The 14,424-nt window shown below is 38.6% G+C and overlaps 1 protein-coding gene across 1 annotated transcript in view; it reads left to right on the top strand.

Annotated features, from left to right (window-relative positions):
- The window catches only part of DNAAF9 (dynein axonemal assembly factor 9), an 80,563-nt gene that overhangs the window by 15,000 nt on the left and 51,139 nt on the right, over positions 1–14,424 (top strand). The window contains exons 3-6 of the mRNA XM_066549162.1: positions 5,592–5,711; positions 6,522–6,646; positions 9,963–10,059; positions 11,919–12,025. Of these exons, the coding sequence (XP_066405259.1) occupies positions 5,592–5,711; positions 6,522–6,646; positions 9,963–10,059; positions 11,919–12,025 (449 nt within the window). The remainder of the gene's footprint in view (positions 1–5,591; positions 5,712–6,521; positions 6,647–9,962; positions 10,060–11,918; positions 12,026–14,424) is intronic.

Here is a 14,424-nt window from a genome sequence, read left to right as displayed (position 1 = left end):
ATGTGTGCTTTGCCCTGATCTCTCAGCACCCACAATGGGACTCTTGTCTGCTCTGGCCTGGCTCCTGTAGCCTGCAGAATTTCTGGCATAACTTCCATGAAACAGGCATGTCACTGTTGTAAATGCATTAAATCTGTCATCAAACACAAGCTTCTGATGACAAAATCCATGTAGGTTTACATCCTCTTGACTTGTGTGGAAAGTGGATACTCACAACTAAGGTTTTGTACAGGCAGTGCATGTTGTGTTTCTCTTGGCTGCTTTTCATGGCCTGCAGTTAATGCAGTTCCCTCACCTCAACTTCAGTTTCATATAGGGCTGGGAGATAAAACCAGAATAAAGTTCCACAGCTTTACTTCAAGTTCATTAATATTTGTACTGAAATTAAACCCAGCATTGTGAGAGCCCAGAGAGAGATGAGAACTGGCCCACTGTTGATACAGGCATTTAAATGGAGTTACAGCTGATTTTTAAAAAGAATCCTCTAATCTGATTTTGAAGGGGTTGCATGGTGACATTCCTGCATTCTTTGCTGGGGAGGAAAGGCCTCACAACTGACAAGAAAAAGGAATTTGGGGGTTGGCATGTCAAATGGCTTTAAGAAGCTGTCATGTCTCAGCTGAGTGTGTTGCTGATCAAACTGATCTACTGAAATTAAACTGGACATTATTTTCTATGATAATGGTGTTTCTTGGCATCTTAGCTTTCAGCAGAGATTTTCAGCTCCTGGTTCAGTTGCTGTGATTTCTGTGAGCAGGGGGTGTCTGTAGCTACTGGAGCTGTAGCTGCTCTGATTGTGGATTAAATTGTTTCACCATTCACCTCAGCTGAGCTGCATTTTTGCAAATATTGATATTTATTTTCTATTCTCCTCAAAGAGTGTGGGGATAATTTCGAGGCTTTCCAGTATTTATTTTAATTTGGTTCTCTTCACATATTGCTTTTTTAGATTATAAATAATCTAGGTGATTTATTTAGATCATATATATTATATAAATATATATTAGCTATATAATCGAAATATATAATATATATAAGTATAACATGATATGAAATATATAATTATATAATACTATTATATATTTTATAATAAAAATACATAATAGATAAAATTATATATTAAAATATTTAATAGATAAAATTATATATTAAAATATATAGTATTTATGATTATATATGTAATTGAATTATATAGTATATAATGCATATAATTATAATGTTATATAATACATATAATTATGGTATGTTATATATGATTATTATATATTAAATATGGTATATTATATATTTAGATTAGATATAATCTAAATAGATAATATATAATATATATAGTTATAATATGATAATAAATATATAATTATATAATACTATTATATATTTTATAATCAAAATATATAATATATAAAATTATACATTAAAATATCTAATAGATAAAATTAAATATATATAATATATATATTATATATTATAAATTACATATATATATGATTATATATGTAATTGAAATATATAATATATAATGCATATAATTATAATATTATATACTACATATAATATAATTATGGTATGTTATATATTATATATTAAATATGGTATATTATATATTAAGATTAGATATAATCTAAATAGATAATATATAATATATAAAGTAGAATATATTTATAGAATGTATTTATATGATATATTTATATAATATATATAATGTAAATAACTAATCTAGGTTATTTATAATCTAAAAAAGCAATATGTGAACAGAACCAACCAAGATAATGTTCACATAATCTTTTTTAGGTTATTTTTTCTCCATTATCTCCATCTCACACAGAGCTCTCCCTGCTGGGGTTTCTCCCACATTCTGAGAACCTTTAGCCCATCACTCTCATTGTTCATCCCATTCCCTTTCCAAACAGAGACTTTTTAATGATTACTCTGCAGCAATTCCAGAATTTTGTTGCTTTTGGGCCAATATCTGAAGATAATGTGTCCATTCCCTCCATCCTCTTCCTCCTGCTGTCCCCAGGTGCATTTTGCATCCCTGGGTATCTCACACCCACCTGATTTTATCCAGCAGACAGATTTCCCCCCCTGCATTTGGCCAGAATGCTTTTGTGAAAAATGCATATTATATGGTTGGTTCTTTGTAAATATTAAAATGATCATGTTGGAAAGTTATGTTGTATTAATCTCTTTTTGAGTAGTGTGGTAAATAGAGCTTTTAGGCTATAGCATAATATTAAAATAGAAATTATGTGATAAATAGAGCTAAATAGAAATTAAATGTGATAAATGAGATAAATAGAAATTATGTGGATAAATAGAGCTAAATAGAAATAAATGTGATAAATGAGATAAATAGAAATTATGTGGTAAATAGAGCTTTTAGGCTATAGCATAATATTAAAATAGAAATTATGTGATGTAAGAGACTTTTTTGTAACTGACCCAAGACATGGAAAAGATAACCAAGGAATTCTCATTGTCCTCTCTGGATGGAGATACAACAGGATTCCAAGGACAGAATTATTGCCTCCTTATTGGGAAGGCCCAGACTCCAGGGAACCAAGGCAATTTACAAGAGGAAGGGGGAAAGTTGACAATAAACAGAAAAATCCTCAGTTTGAAAGAAATTTTTGCATCATGTATGAGATATATGAATATGCAACAGGCTATTGCTTTTAAGGGTTAATCCTTTGTTAGAGAGCTCTGCTTTTTTGGGGCTTAGTGCTCAGGGAGCATCTGTAGAGATCCATAATTCTTTGCTTTTATTGTCCTAACTCTGCTTGTCCAAATTCTTATTGCTCTGATTTTTTTTTATTACCATTCTTATAACTATTTTATTACTCTTAAACTTTTACAATTTTAAAACAAACGATTGGCTTTTTTCACACTTTCTGCCAGCTTAGCAACCCGAATGGGCTCTCTGAGGGGCAGCTGAGCCCTGCCTGGGGAGCAGGGCAGGAGCCTCAGGCTCAGCCTGACTCAGGGTGTGCTCACAGCCCTGGCCCGGGCTGGGGACAGGAGGGGGAGTTCCAAGCTCCCAGCTCAGCTGGAGACAGGCCTCGGGCTTTCCTAATGAATGGCCTTGCCCATTGTTCTGGGGAGGACTCCTGATATGCTCTTATCTTGGTCATTGTTTCATTTCCTGTTTGTTTTCTGCTAGCTGTATCTGTTCCTTTAACTCCATGTGTTGCTGTAGAATAGCACTAAAGTCTCAGTGTGAAAGCTCCTGTCTGGACAGGATACTTGAAAGGCCCAAGTAAACCACAAATTCCAAATATTCTGCAGAATTCGTGGTTTTATGTTAAACAATTACATTCCCTCTGTGGCTGTCAGTGCTCTTCAAGCAGTAAATTCACCCATGTCCTCTATTATAAGAGTTAAATTTGTCAGCTGTCCCCCTTTAAGATCTTTTGTTTTGTCTTCCCCTCCTTCTGTCATTAACTGAAAAAGCAGAGTTTTGACATTTGGCTTGAAAGATCTTCCCTTCTCTAAGCTGCTGTACCCAGATAAAATCTCAAACTCTTCAAGTGATGGTGACATCAACTTTTTTTTTTTTTTTTTAAGTGGGGGTAGTTTCTCATTTTTCTTCTGATCTTCCAGAAATTAGAATCACAGAATCATAGAATGGTTTAGATTGAAGGGACCTTAAAGCAGTTCCAGCTTGGTGCCATGGCCAGGGACACCTTCCACTGTCCCAGGTGGCTCCAAGCCCCATCCAGCCTGACCTTGGACACTTCTGGAGATCCAGGGGCAGCCACAGCTGTACCAGGGCCTCCCCACCCTCCCAGGGAACAATTCCTTCCCAATCTCCCATCCATCCCTGCCCTCTGCTGCTGGGGAACCATTCCCTGTGTCCTGTCCCTCCATCCCTTGTCCCAAGTCCCTCTCCAGCTCTCCTGGAGCCCCTTTCACAGTGGAAGGGGCTTTGAGATCTTGCTGGAACCTTCTCTTTTCCAGCTCTTTCAGTCTGTCTGTGCCAGATTATTTATTGCTCCTCTGAGCCCTCAGAAGGTGCCTCAGTTAGGCAGGTAATCAGTGGAACAGATTATCCTCAGGGGATTGTGTGTGCTCACTTCCCAAGGCTGCAGCTGATTCCATCGAAGTGGAGTTTCCTAAAACAATGGAACAGTTTCTTCCTGAAAGAAGAGAGTTTTCTTGTTTGGAACTAAAATCCCACATAGGCACAAGGGCTTTGCAGCTATATTTTGTATGTTGAGTCCCACTGAATTCCAGATTACATTGGTGTGCCTGCTTTCATGGGGCTGAAAATATAAATAAAATAGAGGGACGCCTATGAATGAGAGATCAGAAACAGCAGGAGAATGAGGATTCCAAGATTTATGGCTGGAAAAAAACCAAAACCTTTGAGGGCTGAGAAAGCTGGGATAGATGTGAGGCAGCTTTCCACCAAATCTCAGATATCTTGGAGTACATGTGAGCTACCAAAGCTACTGAGCAAACAAAGAGTTTGTTAAGATGTGGGATTCAGTAGCTGGATGCAGACACATCATCTGGTTAGCACCCTAAAGCTGAAACACAACATGAAAAAGGAGCATAAACAGGAGAACCTGAGGTTTGTTCCAATTTTTGCCAAGTTCAGGTGACTCTTGACTGGTTTGGTTTCCAGTTCAAGTGCTGAGACTCAGATGTTCAGGCCATGTCATTACATTACCAATGTCCTGATCTCTCTTTTAGCAGTGCTAAGAAATCCTATTTTGTTGGCAGCCATCCCACTGTATCCTAATGTAATAAATCCAAATTTGTTGGCAAGGATTCCACTGAATTCTAATATAACTTGGTAGGAAAATTTGCCATAAGAGGAATTTTTTTGGCAGTCAGGACTGGTGAGCTCTGTGAAATGTGGGTGGCAAGGATGCTGCTTTTTGTGCACTTGTATTTGTTGGAAAAAACTGGGTTTATTACATTAGAATTATGACTCTGACTGTCATCCAGAGGGATGAAGATTGATGAAAATAGTTTCTAAATCTGTGACCTCATTCCTTTCTTCTTCAATTTATCTTCTATCTCTTCATGCTCCAGATCTTCAGTTCTTTTCATTTAATTTTCCCAAGAACCAGGAAAGGTTTCCTTGGAAGCTCTTTGTGCTCCATATTTTTTGTCAGAACATCTTTTTCACAATTTGTCACAAGTCTGCAGTGGCTCTCTGGTGACTCAGGGATTGCTCTATAACACTGATAAGATAATGTTTAATCATGTATTCTAAAGCAGGAGATTTGGGTCACAGGATTAGTTTGTTAGGAAGCTTCAATCAAGAACATATTAATTAGAATGCATCCTGCATCCAGACAGATGTTTGAATTACTAGAAAAAACCAGAAATTTGAATGCAGAAAACAATATATTTAAATTTTTTAAGGAATACTCATGGATTTAGGTTAAAAGGGGGATGTCAGCATGTGGCAGTGATCTTGCAAAATCTCCTTTTCCCCTACCCTGTTCTCTCAGTGTGTTCAGTTGGGGAGTTGAGTTCATACTCCTGCTTTAAAGCTTAATAAATTGAGGAAGAAAATAAACTTTTCAGGTGTGCAGTGTTGGGACACACACCAATTCTCCTGTGGTTTTGCTTTTCAGGGATAGACAGTCGATACAATGAAGGGTGCAGAGAGCTGGCAAATTATCTGCTCTTTGGTTTGTACAACCAGAACAACAATGACTTTGAAAGGACAGGTTTTCCTGAGGAAGTTCTGGATGGTGAGTAATGTTCTCAACATTTTTTACCTCTTCTGGACAGAAGATGAGCAGAAAAAGGGGCATAAAAAATAAAAAAGAAAAAAAAAAAGGTTATTAAGTCTCAAGTTGTCTGTATATGCCTGAAAATATCTTCTTAGAAACAATGCTGAAGGACTCATTTTTAAACATAAAAAGATAAATTGTGGAGCATAAAACATATGAAATATATCTCAAATGTCGTAAACTTACACAATTACAGCCCGTTAGTTCAGTCAATGTGTGTAGGTACATGTTATTAATATTATGTGATCACACCTCTGCACTTCTGAAATACTGGAGCTCTTTTTTATTTCACCACATTGACTCACCTTTGTCATACTTGGAATGTGCCAGTCCCTGTGATCACAGCTTGTTCTTCTTCCCTTATTTGCATGAAACTTTTGGTTGTTGGCTGTGGTGTTGATAGTTTTTACTTGAGGCAGCTCTGATGTAACATCAGGCAGGAGCAGCTGGAGTTTAGAATTCTGGAAGTGCTCTGGGAAGGCTCATCCTGAGCCTCTGGACTGCACAAAGGACAGGCTGATGCAAGTTCTGTGCAAGCCTTGGGAATTCCCCCCCACTTTTCTGGAACAGTTACAAGTGCTCTTGTGCTTGGAACTCTCTGTGGCTGCCAACTGCTCCTTCTGCTTGTTTGAAAGAAATCAGGAATTGCATTCAGATAGCTGAACAATTTTCTTTTTTAATGAGGTGCATAATAGAAAAAATGTTTTCTCTTCAGTTTCTCTTGTGTGTGGAGTCCTGATGCTGGAATATTTGTTGTGCTTGTTGCAGATATAATCATATTAATAAAACCTGACAGTGTTCATCTGTACTGCAACCCTGTGAATTACAATCATCTTTTACCCTATGTGGCACACTGGAGGAACTTGCATTTCCACTGTCTGACTGAAAATGAGGTAAGTGAAAAGTGAATGCACACAAGATTTGCTAATGAACTTGTTAATGAACTGATCTTTAAAGTGAAACTTTTAAAAACATTCTTTCCAGAAGTCTTTTCTTCTCTTTCCTCCTCAGCAGGGGAGTGATATGTGTGTACATCTGGGTATTAAGCATTTGCTAAAGTGTGCAACAAGAATATGTTGTCAATACTTTCATTTGTTGGAGTGTGAGGACAAATTGCTCCTCTCTCCCACTAATTGCTGTTGTTTTGACCTGAGTCAGTGATCTTTTAATGAGGAGAAAAAATGTGGGTTGTGAAAAATGCAAAATGTGAATCAGGCATCACAGTCAACGCTGAGATTTCCCACATCAAAGCAAAAGCACTGTTTGCATTGGCTGCCAATACTTTTAGAATATTAGGAAAGATGGGCTTAGTAAGTCCTTTAAAATAACAAAACTTCATTATGTATTTTCATTTTAACTATTAAATCTGTCTTGTTGAGAACTGTTGACCTCACTTCCCCTACATCCCATGACTGATGCGAGTTTCATCTTGAACTTAAAAGTCAAAGTATTCTAGAAAAAGCCCATTTATTGTTGTGAAGTATTTTTAGAGGAGTGGAAAATGAAAATACTCTTTGTCTGGGTGTAGAATATGGACCTTTTCATTCCAGTGGAGACTGGAAATGCTTTTTCCTCCATTGAGTTCTGTGTAGTTTCTTTTCTAAGTCAGAATTGTTCTGAATTCTGCAGGGAGTGGGTTTGGAGCCTGTGGTGAGGAGTGAAGCTAGGGGAAAAAGGAGTGGGAAAGTCAGGGAGAGAAACTTTCTGTTCTCTTGAGTTTCCAGCTTGGAAGTGATGGGGCTTACAGTAGACTGATTGTGTTTTTATGTGTCTGGTTGATAGCTTAGATCACAGAATTAGGAAATAATTCAGATTACAATTGAATTGTAATCTGAATTATTGAATCTCTGGAGATCATCTTGTCCACCCTCCTGCTTCAGTGCTGAGATCAGATCAGATTTCTCAAGGCTTTTTTGCAGCTGGGTGTTGAAAGCATCCAAGGATGACTGCAGAACCTCTGCTGGCTGCCTGCTGCATTTTCCCACTGTCCTCCCAGTGAAAAAGTGTTTCCTTTTGTCAAGCCCAAACCTGATTGTTTTAAATCAAAACTTTTCTCATCACCACTGTGGAGAGCCTGACTTCACCGTCTCAGTAATATTTTGGTGGGTTTGGGGTGCAGATATTGAGCAAGCCTGGATCTCTCCTCCTGGGACAAGGGCTGCATCCCACTGATTGTGGTGGCCCTCCACTGATCTTGCTCCAAAGTTTATGAATACCTTGTCCACGGATCCCAACATTTGGTGTGGATACAATTCCAGGAGTGCAGCAGAAAGGGATAATTCTTGTTAGGCTAGAACAGCTGAGCTCCAGGTTAAAACATGCCCCAGCAAAACCTGAAGCCTGGCTTCACAAGGCTTCTTTGTTGCCAAAATCCTTGCTGAAAAGGCAAATCTGATGCTGGGAGAACATTTGCACTTTGGAATCAGGAGCAGAGAAGTTCTTACCACACAGTTGCCAGTGCAGCTGCAATCTCAGCTATTGAATTTTAAGCTTCATCTGCTTATGGGCTTTGATATGATTTATTGTGGTAAAGAACCTTAATCACACAGTGTTGCCTTGAGAAAAATGATGTAACTGGCAAGGTGAACCATGTGCCTTGTTCTTTGTGGAAATGAGGGGAAAGGTTTGGTTTTGGAAGCTGAAAATACAGTTCTACTTCATTGCTGTGTGGTGTGAGTGAGCTGAGCACTTCCAGTCACATTCCCAATGTATAAAAATTGCCAGTTTCTTAGATTACTGCAGAAAGACAAACAAAACCTTGCTGTGTCAGGCTTTAAGTGCATCCTGTTTACAGGAGAATAGCCTGCAGTGACTTTTAAGCAATTACTTTAGTGATAGAAATAACTTCATAAAAATGAAACCAAAAAATCACAAGAAATTTAGAAATAAATAAAGCAGTGCTGTACCTGGCTCTGGCAAAACACAAAGCTTCTCCTTCCTACTTGCTTTAACTAGACCACAGGAATTTAGGAGAATAGCCTAGTTATTGGGTAAAAATATCCCATATTACTAAAAAAATGCCCATGTTCAAAGTGGCCAAATAGGATAAAATACAGAAATTTGCTGTAGTAAATTTTGGGGTACCACAGTTGAACTGGCTGCAACAGCAGATCGTGAGCAAGCCTTTAGCATCTTGCCAAAACCCAAGTTCTTGTTCCAATGACATTTTTAAGTCTTGAGAAACTGGCAGTTGTTTGGGGCTTGGCTTTGAGCTGCAGCTTTGATCTGACTTCATGGGATTGAAGGAGGAACACACCACAAAGGAGCTGGGGCTGCAGCCTAAATTCAGGCTTGGCTTAAAAGAACTTGTCCTTAAAAGAAATGTGTTGGGTGTACCCTGAAGCTCACAAGGAGTTCATAATCATGTCATTTGCCTTGATAAGAAGCTCAGAGCATTGCCCATAAAAATAAAATAAAATAAAATAACATAGGCAAAACACCTCTGCCTTCTGATCTTGCTCCAGAAAACGAGTGGCTCTTGAAGAAGCCAGCAGGGCTAAAGCTGTTGGTTCCAGACTTGCTGCTAAACTGCTTTTCAGCTCCAAGTCAGTGTGTTTGCAGCTTTGTGTTCTGTTAGAAAAATGACTTTAGTGGGATTTGTCTCTCCAGTCTGGTTTTTATGCTTTTCTGGGTTAGGATATTTGCTCTTCAGTCTGCTCAAGTCTTCAGACAGTGTTGCAGGAGGGTTTTTCCTCTTCTTGCTCCCTTCTTTTCTTGCAATTCACCTCTCCCTCAGACCAAAACTGGTTCTCCTTGCCTAATCTGTGACCTGGGGCTTATTCTGTCATTGATTTTCCTTGCTCAGTGCTGTTTAGCTGGTAATACAGTATCTTATTTTAATTTCTTTCCCCTCAGTGGCACGTTTTTCGTGGCACATCAGTTGGTATCCTCACAATGACTTTCATCTTTCAAATCTAGATGTTGAAAGTCTTCACTGAAAGCTGAAAATAAAGTCTATAATTATGCCTTCATATGTCATGATTAAAAACCTTGCTTTGAAGTTTGATTTTTTTTCCCATTTCCATTGGCTTGAGTCCATCCCTGCCATGATGGGATTTCCAAAATCCCAAAGCACCTCCCAGAAATGGGTGCTTGAGCTTCAGGAGGCTGTAGGTGATATTTTAATGCTTTAACTGCTGCATCTTCTCTTTCCTACCAATCAAATCAGGGCATGCCTAATCCAATGTGATTTGAAATGGCTTCTTTCAGTATGAAGATGAAGAAGCTGCAGAGGAATTCAAGATTTCCAGCTTTGTGGACATGGTCAGGGATTGCAGCCGCATTGGGATCCCCTACAGCTGCCAAGGTAGGGTGGGTGATGCTCAGAATTGTTGGGTTTTGGGGGTTTTTTAATCTATTTTTTTGGTTTTCTGGGGGTTTGTTTTTTGTTAAGGTTGGGATTGAAGGTACTTGAGATTGGTATTTCACATTCAAACTTAAATTTTTAAAAAAAATTATGTTACATTTTGATAAGTAGTGAGTTCTGTAATATTTTACTAACAAGGCACAAAATGGCTGTCTTTCTTTACAAGGTCTTTTAAGGTTAAACTATCTAATTAAGAAATTATATTTAAATTATTTTTATTTTTGACTCAATAACTAATGTTTTGTGTCCTGCAATGTGGACTTGTTGTCTAATTTGAAAATATTACTTAAACTCATGAAGAAGAAGGTGAGGAAGAACAACTAGCTACTACTTTAAAACTTCTGTCTTAGCTTTATATATATTATTATATCTTAAAACTTTTAAATTTTCTACTTTGTGATATTACACACTCTTATTCAAATTACATACTTGTAATTACACACTTGTAATTACAAAATCACAAATTACAAATTACACACTTGTAATTACACACTTCATATATATTATTATATTTTAAACTTTAAACTCTAAGTTTTCTACTTTGTGATAGCACACACTCTTATTCAAATGACACACTTATAATCATAGTGCTGTTAATCAATTTTGGAAGCCTTCTCTACAGCCTTAGGTTAAATATAATATTCTCTTGTGGGTCTGTGCTTTTCAAAACAGAAAGTTTAAAATTCTCAGCATCTAGAGTTCGAACACAGAGAGTGGAAGTGTTTTTGCACCCTGCAGCTTCAGGGAATGAAGATTTCCTTGCCTTAGGAGAGAAATAAGGATTAGTAAGTCATTAGTTTCCTTTTAGCATCTCTTCCCTTAAGAGTTGAATTTCTTTCTGAGAGCTGGATGCCCTCAGAGTTCATTTGGGGAGCGAATTCCCCCAGTGTGAGGCAGAGAAATGATTTGCATTCAGAGCAGTGTCTTGAGCTGCTGCAGAACTTCTCTGTTCCCATGGGAGCTCCAGATAAATCCTTCTTTATGGAAGGGGAGAATAAACATTTCTTTATGCAAGTTTCCTTTTTTAGAACTGAAAAAAAACTGCCCTGCACGGCTTCCTGTTGGGATCTGGAGCCAGCCTTGAGCCTCAGCAGTGTAATCTTGCATTCTTTTTTAATTCCTAATTCTTTATTGCTTCCCTTAGGGAAGGCTGATACGCTTTGACTGCCTGAAAAGTCATTAATGGAAGTGCCAGGAGGAAGTTTTAATTTCCCTCAACTTAAAATTCTGATTAAATGGGGATGATGGGAGAAATTCCTCCCTGTGAGGGTGGTGAGGGCCTGGCACAGGGTGTCCAGAGAAGCTGTGGCTGCCCCTGGATCCCTGGAATTGGATCGAGGGATCAGGATCCAAGCCCCATCCAGCCAAGGCCGGGTTGGACAGGGCTTGGAGCACCCTGGGACCATGGAAGGGGGAAAATGGGATGAGCTTTAAGGTCCTTTCCCACCCAAACCATTCTGGGATTCTCTGATGTTGTATTTCAGTATTTACTTAAGTCCAAGTATTTGATGAACTGGAGTAAGCAGAGCTCCCTCTTTATTATCTTGAATTTTAATTGTTAATCAGCATGTAATAGAGTTTGCAAGGAGATGTGGAATATCCTGAGAAAAAGGCACAAAATTCAGGGTGTAGGGGAGCTTCTAAAATTGCTGTCTGCACAAAAACCATTTTTCGCTTCAAGATTTTCAGCTGTACGAAAATGGGATTTTTCTACAACCGAATCTGTGAATCCCAAGAACTCAGGGAGAGCTGAAATGCCAGGATTTGTGAGGGAATTTGTTACTGTGCTTGCTTTGCAGGCCACCTGCAGATATTTGACATGTTCATCGTGGAGAAGTGGCCGATCGTGCAGGCCTTCGCGCTCGAGGGGATCGGGGGCGACGGCTTCTTCACCATGAAATATGAAGTGAGTGCCTCCCTTGCTCGTCTCCTTCCTGAGGCACAGCTTACTCATGGGATTATTTTGTTTGCAGAGCACTTCTGGAGATGATCTAGTCCTGACTCACTGCTCAGGCGAGCTGCTAAATTGGATGGAGGTTTTTGTGATCTTGTAAAGCTGTGGCAGGATGGGGAGCCTGTGGTGTGCCTGAGGTTCTGTCTGGGTTACACAGCACTTTGCCTGGACATGATTTGCAATTCTCCCCAGGCCTCTGCTGTGATTTAGAGCTCATTTTCCCTTTCCTTTTTCCTTTCCTTTTCATCTCCTTTTTCCTTTTCTTTTTTCCTTTCCTTTTTCCTTTCCTTTTTTCTTTTTCTTTTCCTTTATCTTTTTCCTTTATCTATATTTTTCCTTTTCCTTTTCCTTTTCCTTTTCCTTTTCCTTTTCCTTTTCCCTTTCCCTTTCCCTTTCCCTTTCCCTTCCCTTCCCTTCCCTTCCCTTCCCTTCCCTTTCCCCTTTCCCCTTTCCCCTTTCCCCTTTCCCCTTTCCCCTTTCCCCTTTCTCCTTTCCCTTTTTCCCTCTTTCCCTTTCCCTTTTTCCCTCTTTCCCTTTTTCCTTTTCCTTTTTGTTCCTTCCAGAGCCACCTCTACCAATAACCAATTTTTTTACCCCTAATTTTTTAGATGGGTTCTAGAACTTCAAGAGCAGAGCAAGAGAAGTTGGTTAGTGACAAACACCTTGAGATGAGCTCAGAAAATAAGAAAATACTATTTTTTTTTGGGTCACTGGTTTTGACTGAAGAGATGCATCCCCTTCTCTCCCTGACATTTTATATTCCTGGGTCATCATACCCTGCTCAATAGGGCAACAATCAGGATTTAATTGCAACTTATGTCATTGATTTGCCCATTTATTAATTATGCTCTGAACAGCATTTTCAGATGACAGCTTTGCATTTCTGTGCTTGTTTAAAGCTTCTTTGCTTTCATTTTTTTGAATCTCTGCCACAGCAATGCAGATGTTCTATTTTTCTTATCACTCCTCCATTTTTTACAGCCACAATGGGCTTTTGTCTGACTCCTGATAGCTGGAAAACCTCCAGAGAATGAATAGTTCCATTTTTAAAAGTCTCATCATATCTATAATTGTACATGCTTGCTTAGAAATATTCTCTGGGAGTTCCTGTGCCTTTCTGAGCACTGTTCTCTTTCCACTGGGTGGAAAATTTTAAGCTTTCTTCAGGGCTTTTCTTCAGGGTTTTTTTGTCATTTCATCACTGGTGCTGTAACACCTCATGGTGTAAAACCTGCCCAAAGCATTAAACAGATGAGATCTTTGGGGAGGGCACCCTTCTTGATGCATAAAACGAGTTAATGAAAATTTCACTGCCAATTCAGGAGCTGTTTGGATCTTTACCTGCCCTTTAACTACCCCAGTTCATTTCAGAAATCAGTAGAGGCTCTGAAAAATAATGTTCAGACAGGGTGGCACAGGCAGAACCTGCCCTGTGTGATCCAGGGAGCTGATTCTGTCCCCAAGCACTCCTGAGTGCTTCAAAAGGAGCAGGGAAAATTCTTGGACTCCTTTTTTGAGAGCAATCATGTTGGGCTCTGGCAGTCCAGGCAGCTCCAGCTGCAGTTCTTGTTTGCTTCCTCCTTGAAATCATGAGGGGATTTCAAATGGGAAGTGACATTCTTAACTTTGTACATATTTGTGTGGTTCTCTGGCCCTGAGGGGGGAGGAAACCAGGCTGGAAGTGCATTTGGGATCACTGTAAATCATCTAGAAATTTATTAAAAGGGGAGTTTTTTGGTGCATTTTTAGCTCAGACTTTCCCTCTGAGATTTTCCCTCTGCTGTGTGTGTTCTCTTAGATTGGAATATAATTGAAGGATGATAATTCAGGATTTCTCCCAGCCTTTTAAAGGCAGTTCCTCTTTTATTGGAGAAATCAGAGTTGTTCATGATGCTGTCATTTAGAAAATGTCCTGTATTTATAGGAATGGAATGGAAGTGAGCTCTGGGAAATCATTATTACATGAATACCTGTAAAGCAGTGGGTTAAGAAAATTCCAGCCAATGTTGCATTTTTAACTGAGTGAGTGATGGGGAACCCTGTAAATGCAGAATTATTCAGATACCAGTGTCCCTTAAGAATATATTTTTAAATATTGCTCTCCATATGCATCTCTCATATGCATAATCTGTCATTTAGAAAATTTCCTGTATTTATAGGAATGGAATGGAAGTGAGGTCTGGGACATCATTATTACATGAGTACCTGGACTACCTGTAAAGCAGTGGGTTAAGAAAATTCCAGCCAGTGTTGCATTTTTAACTGAATGGATTATGGGGAGTAAATGCAGAATTATTCAGATACCACTGTTCTCTTAAGAATATATTTTTAAATATTTTTCTCCATAAGCA

This window comes from Molothrus aeneus, chromosome 4 (assembly GCF_037042795.1).
Source record: "Molothrus aeneus isolate 106 chromosome 4, BPBGC_Maene_1.0, whole genome shotgun sequence".
NCBI classification, from domain to species: Eukaryota; Metazoa; Chordata; class Aves; order Passeriformes; family Icteridae; genus Molothrus; species Molothrus aeneus.
This window is presented reverse-complemented; position numbering and strand designations above follow the sequence as displayed.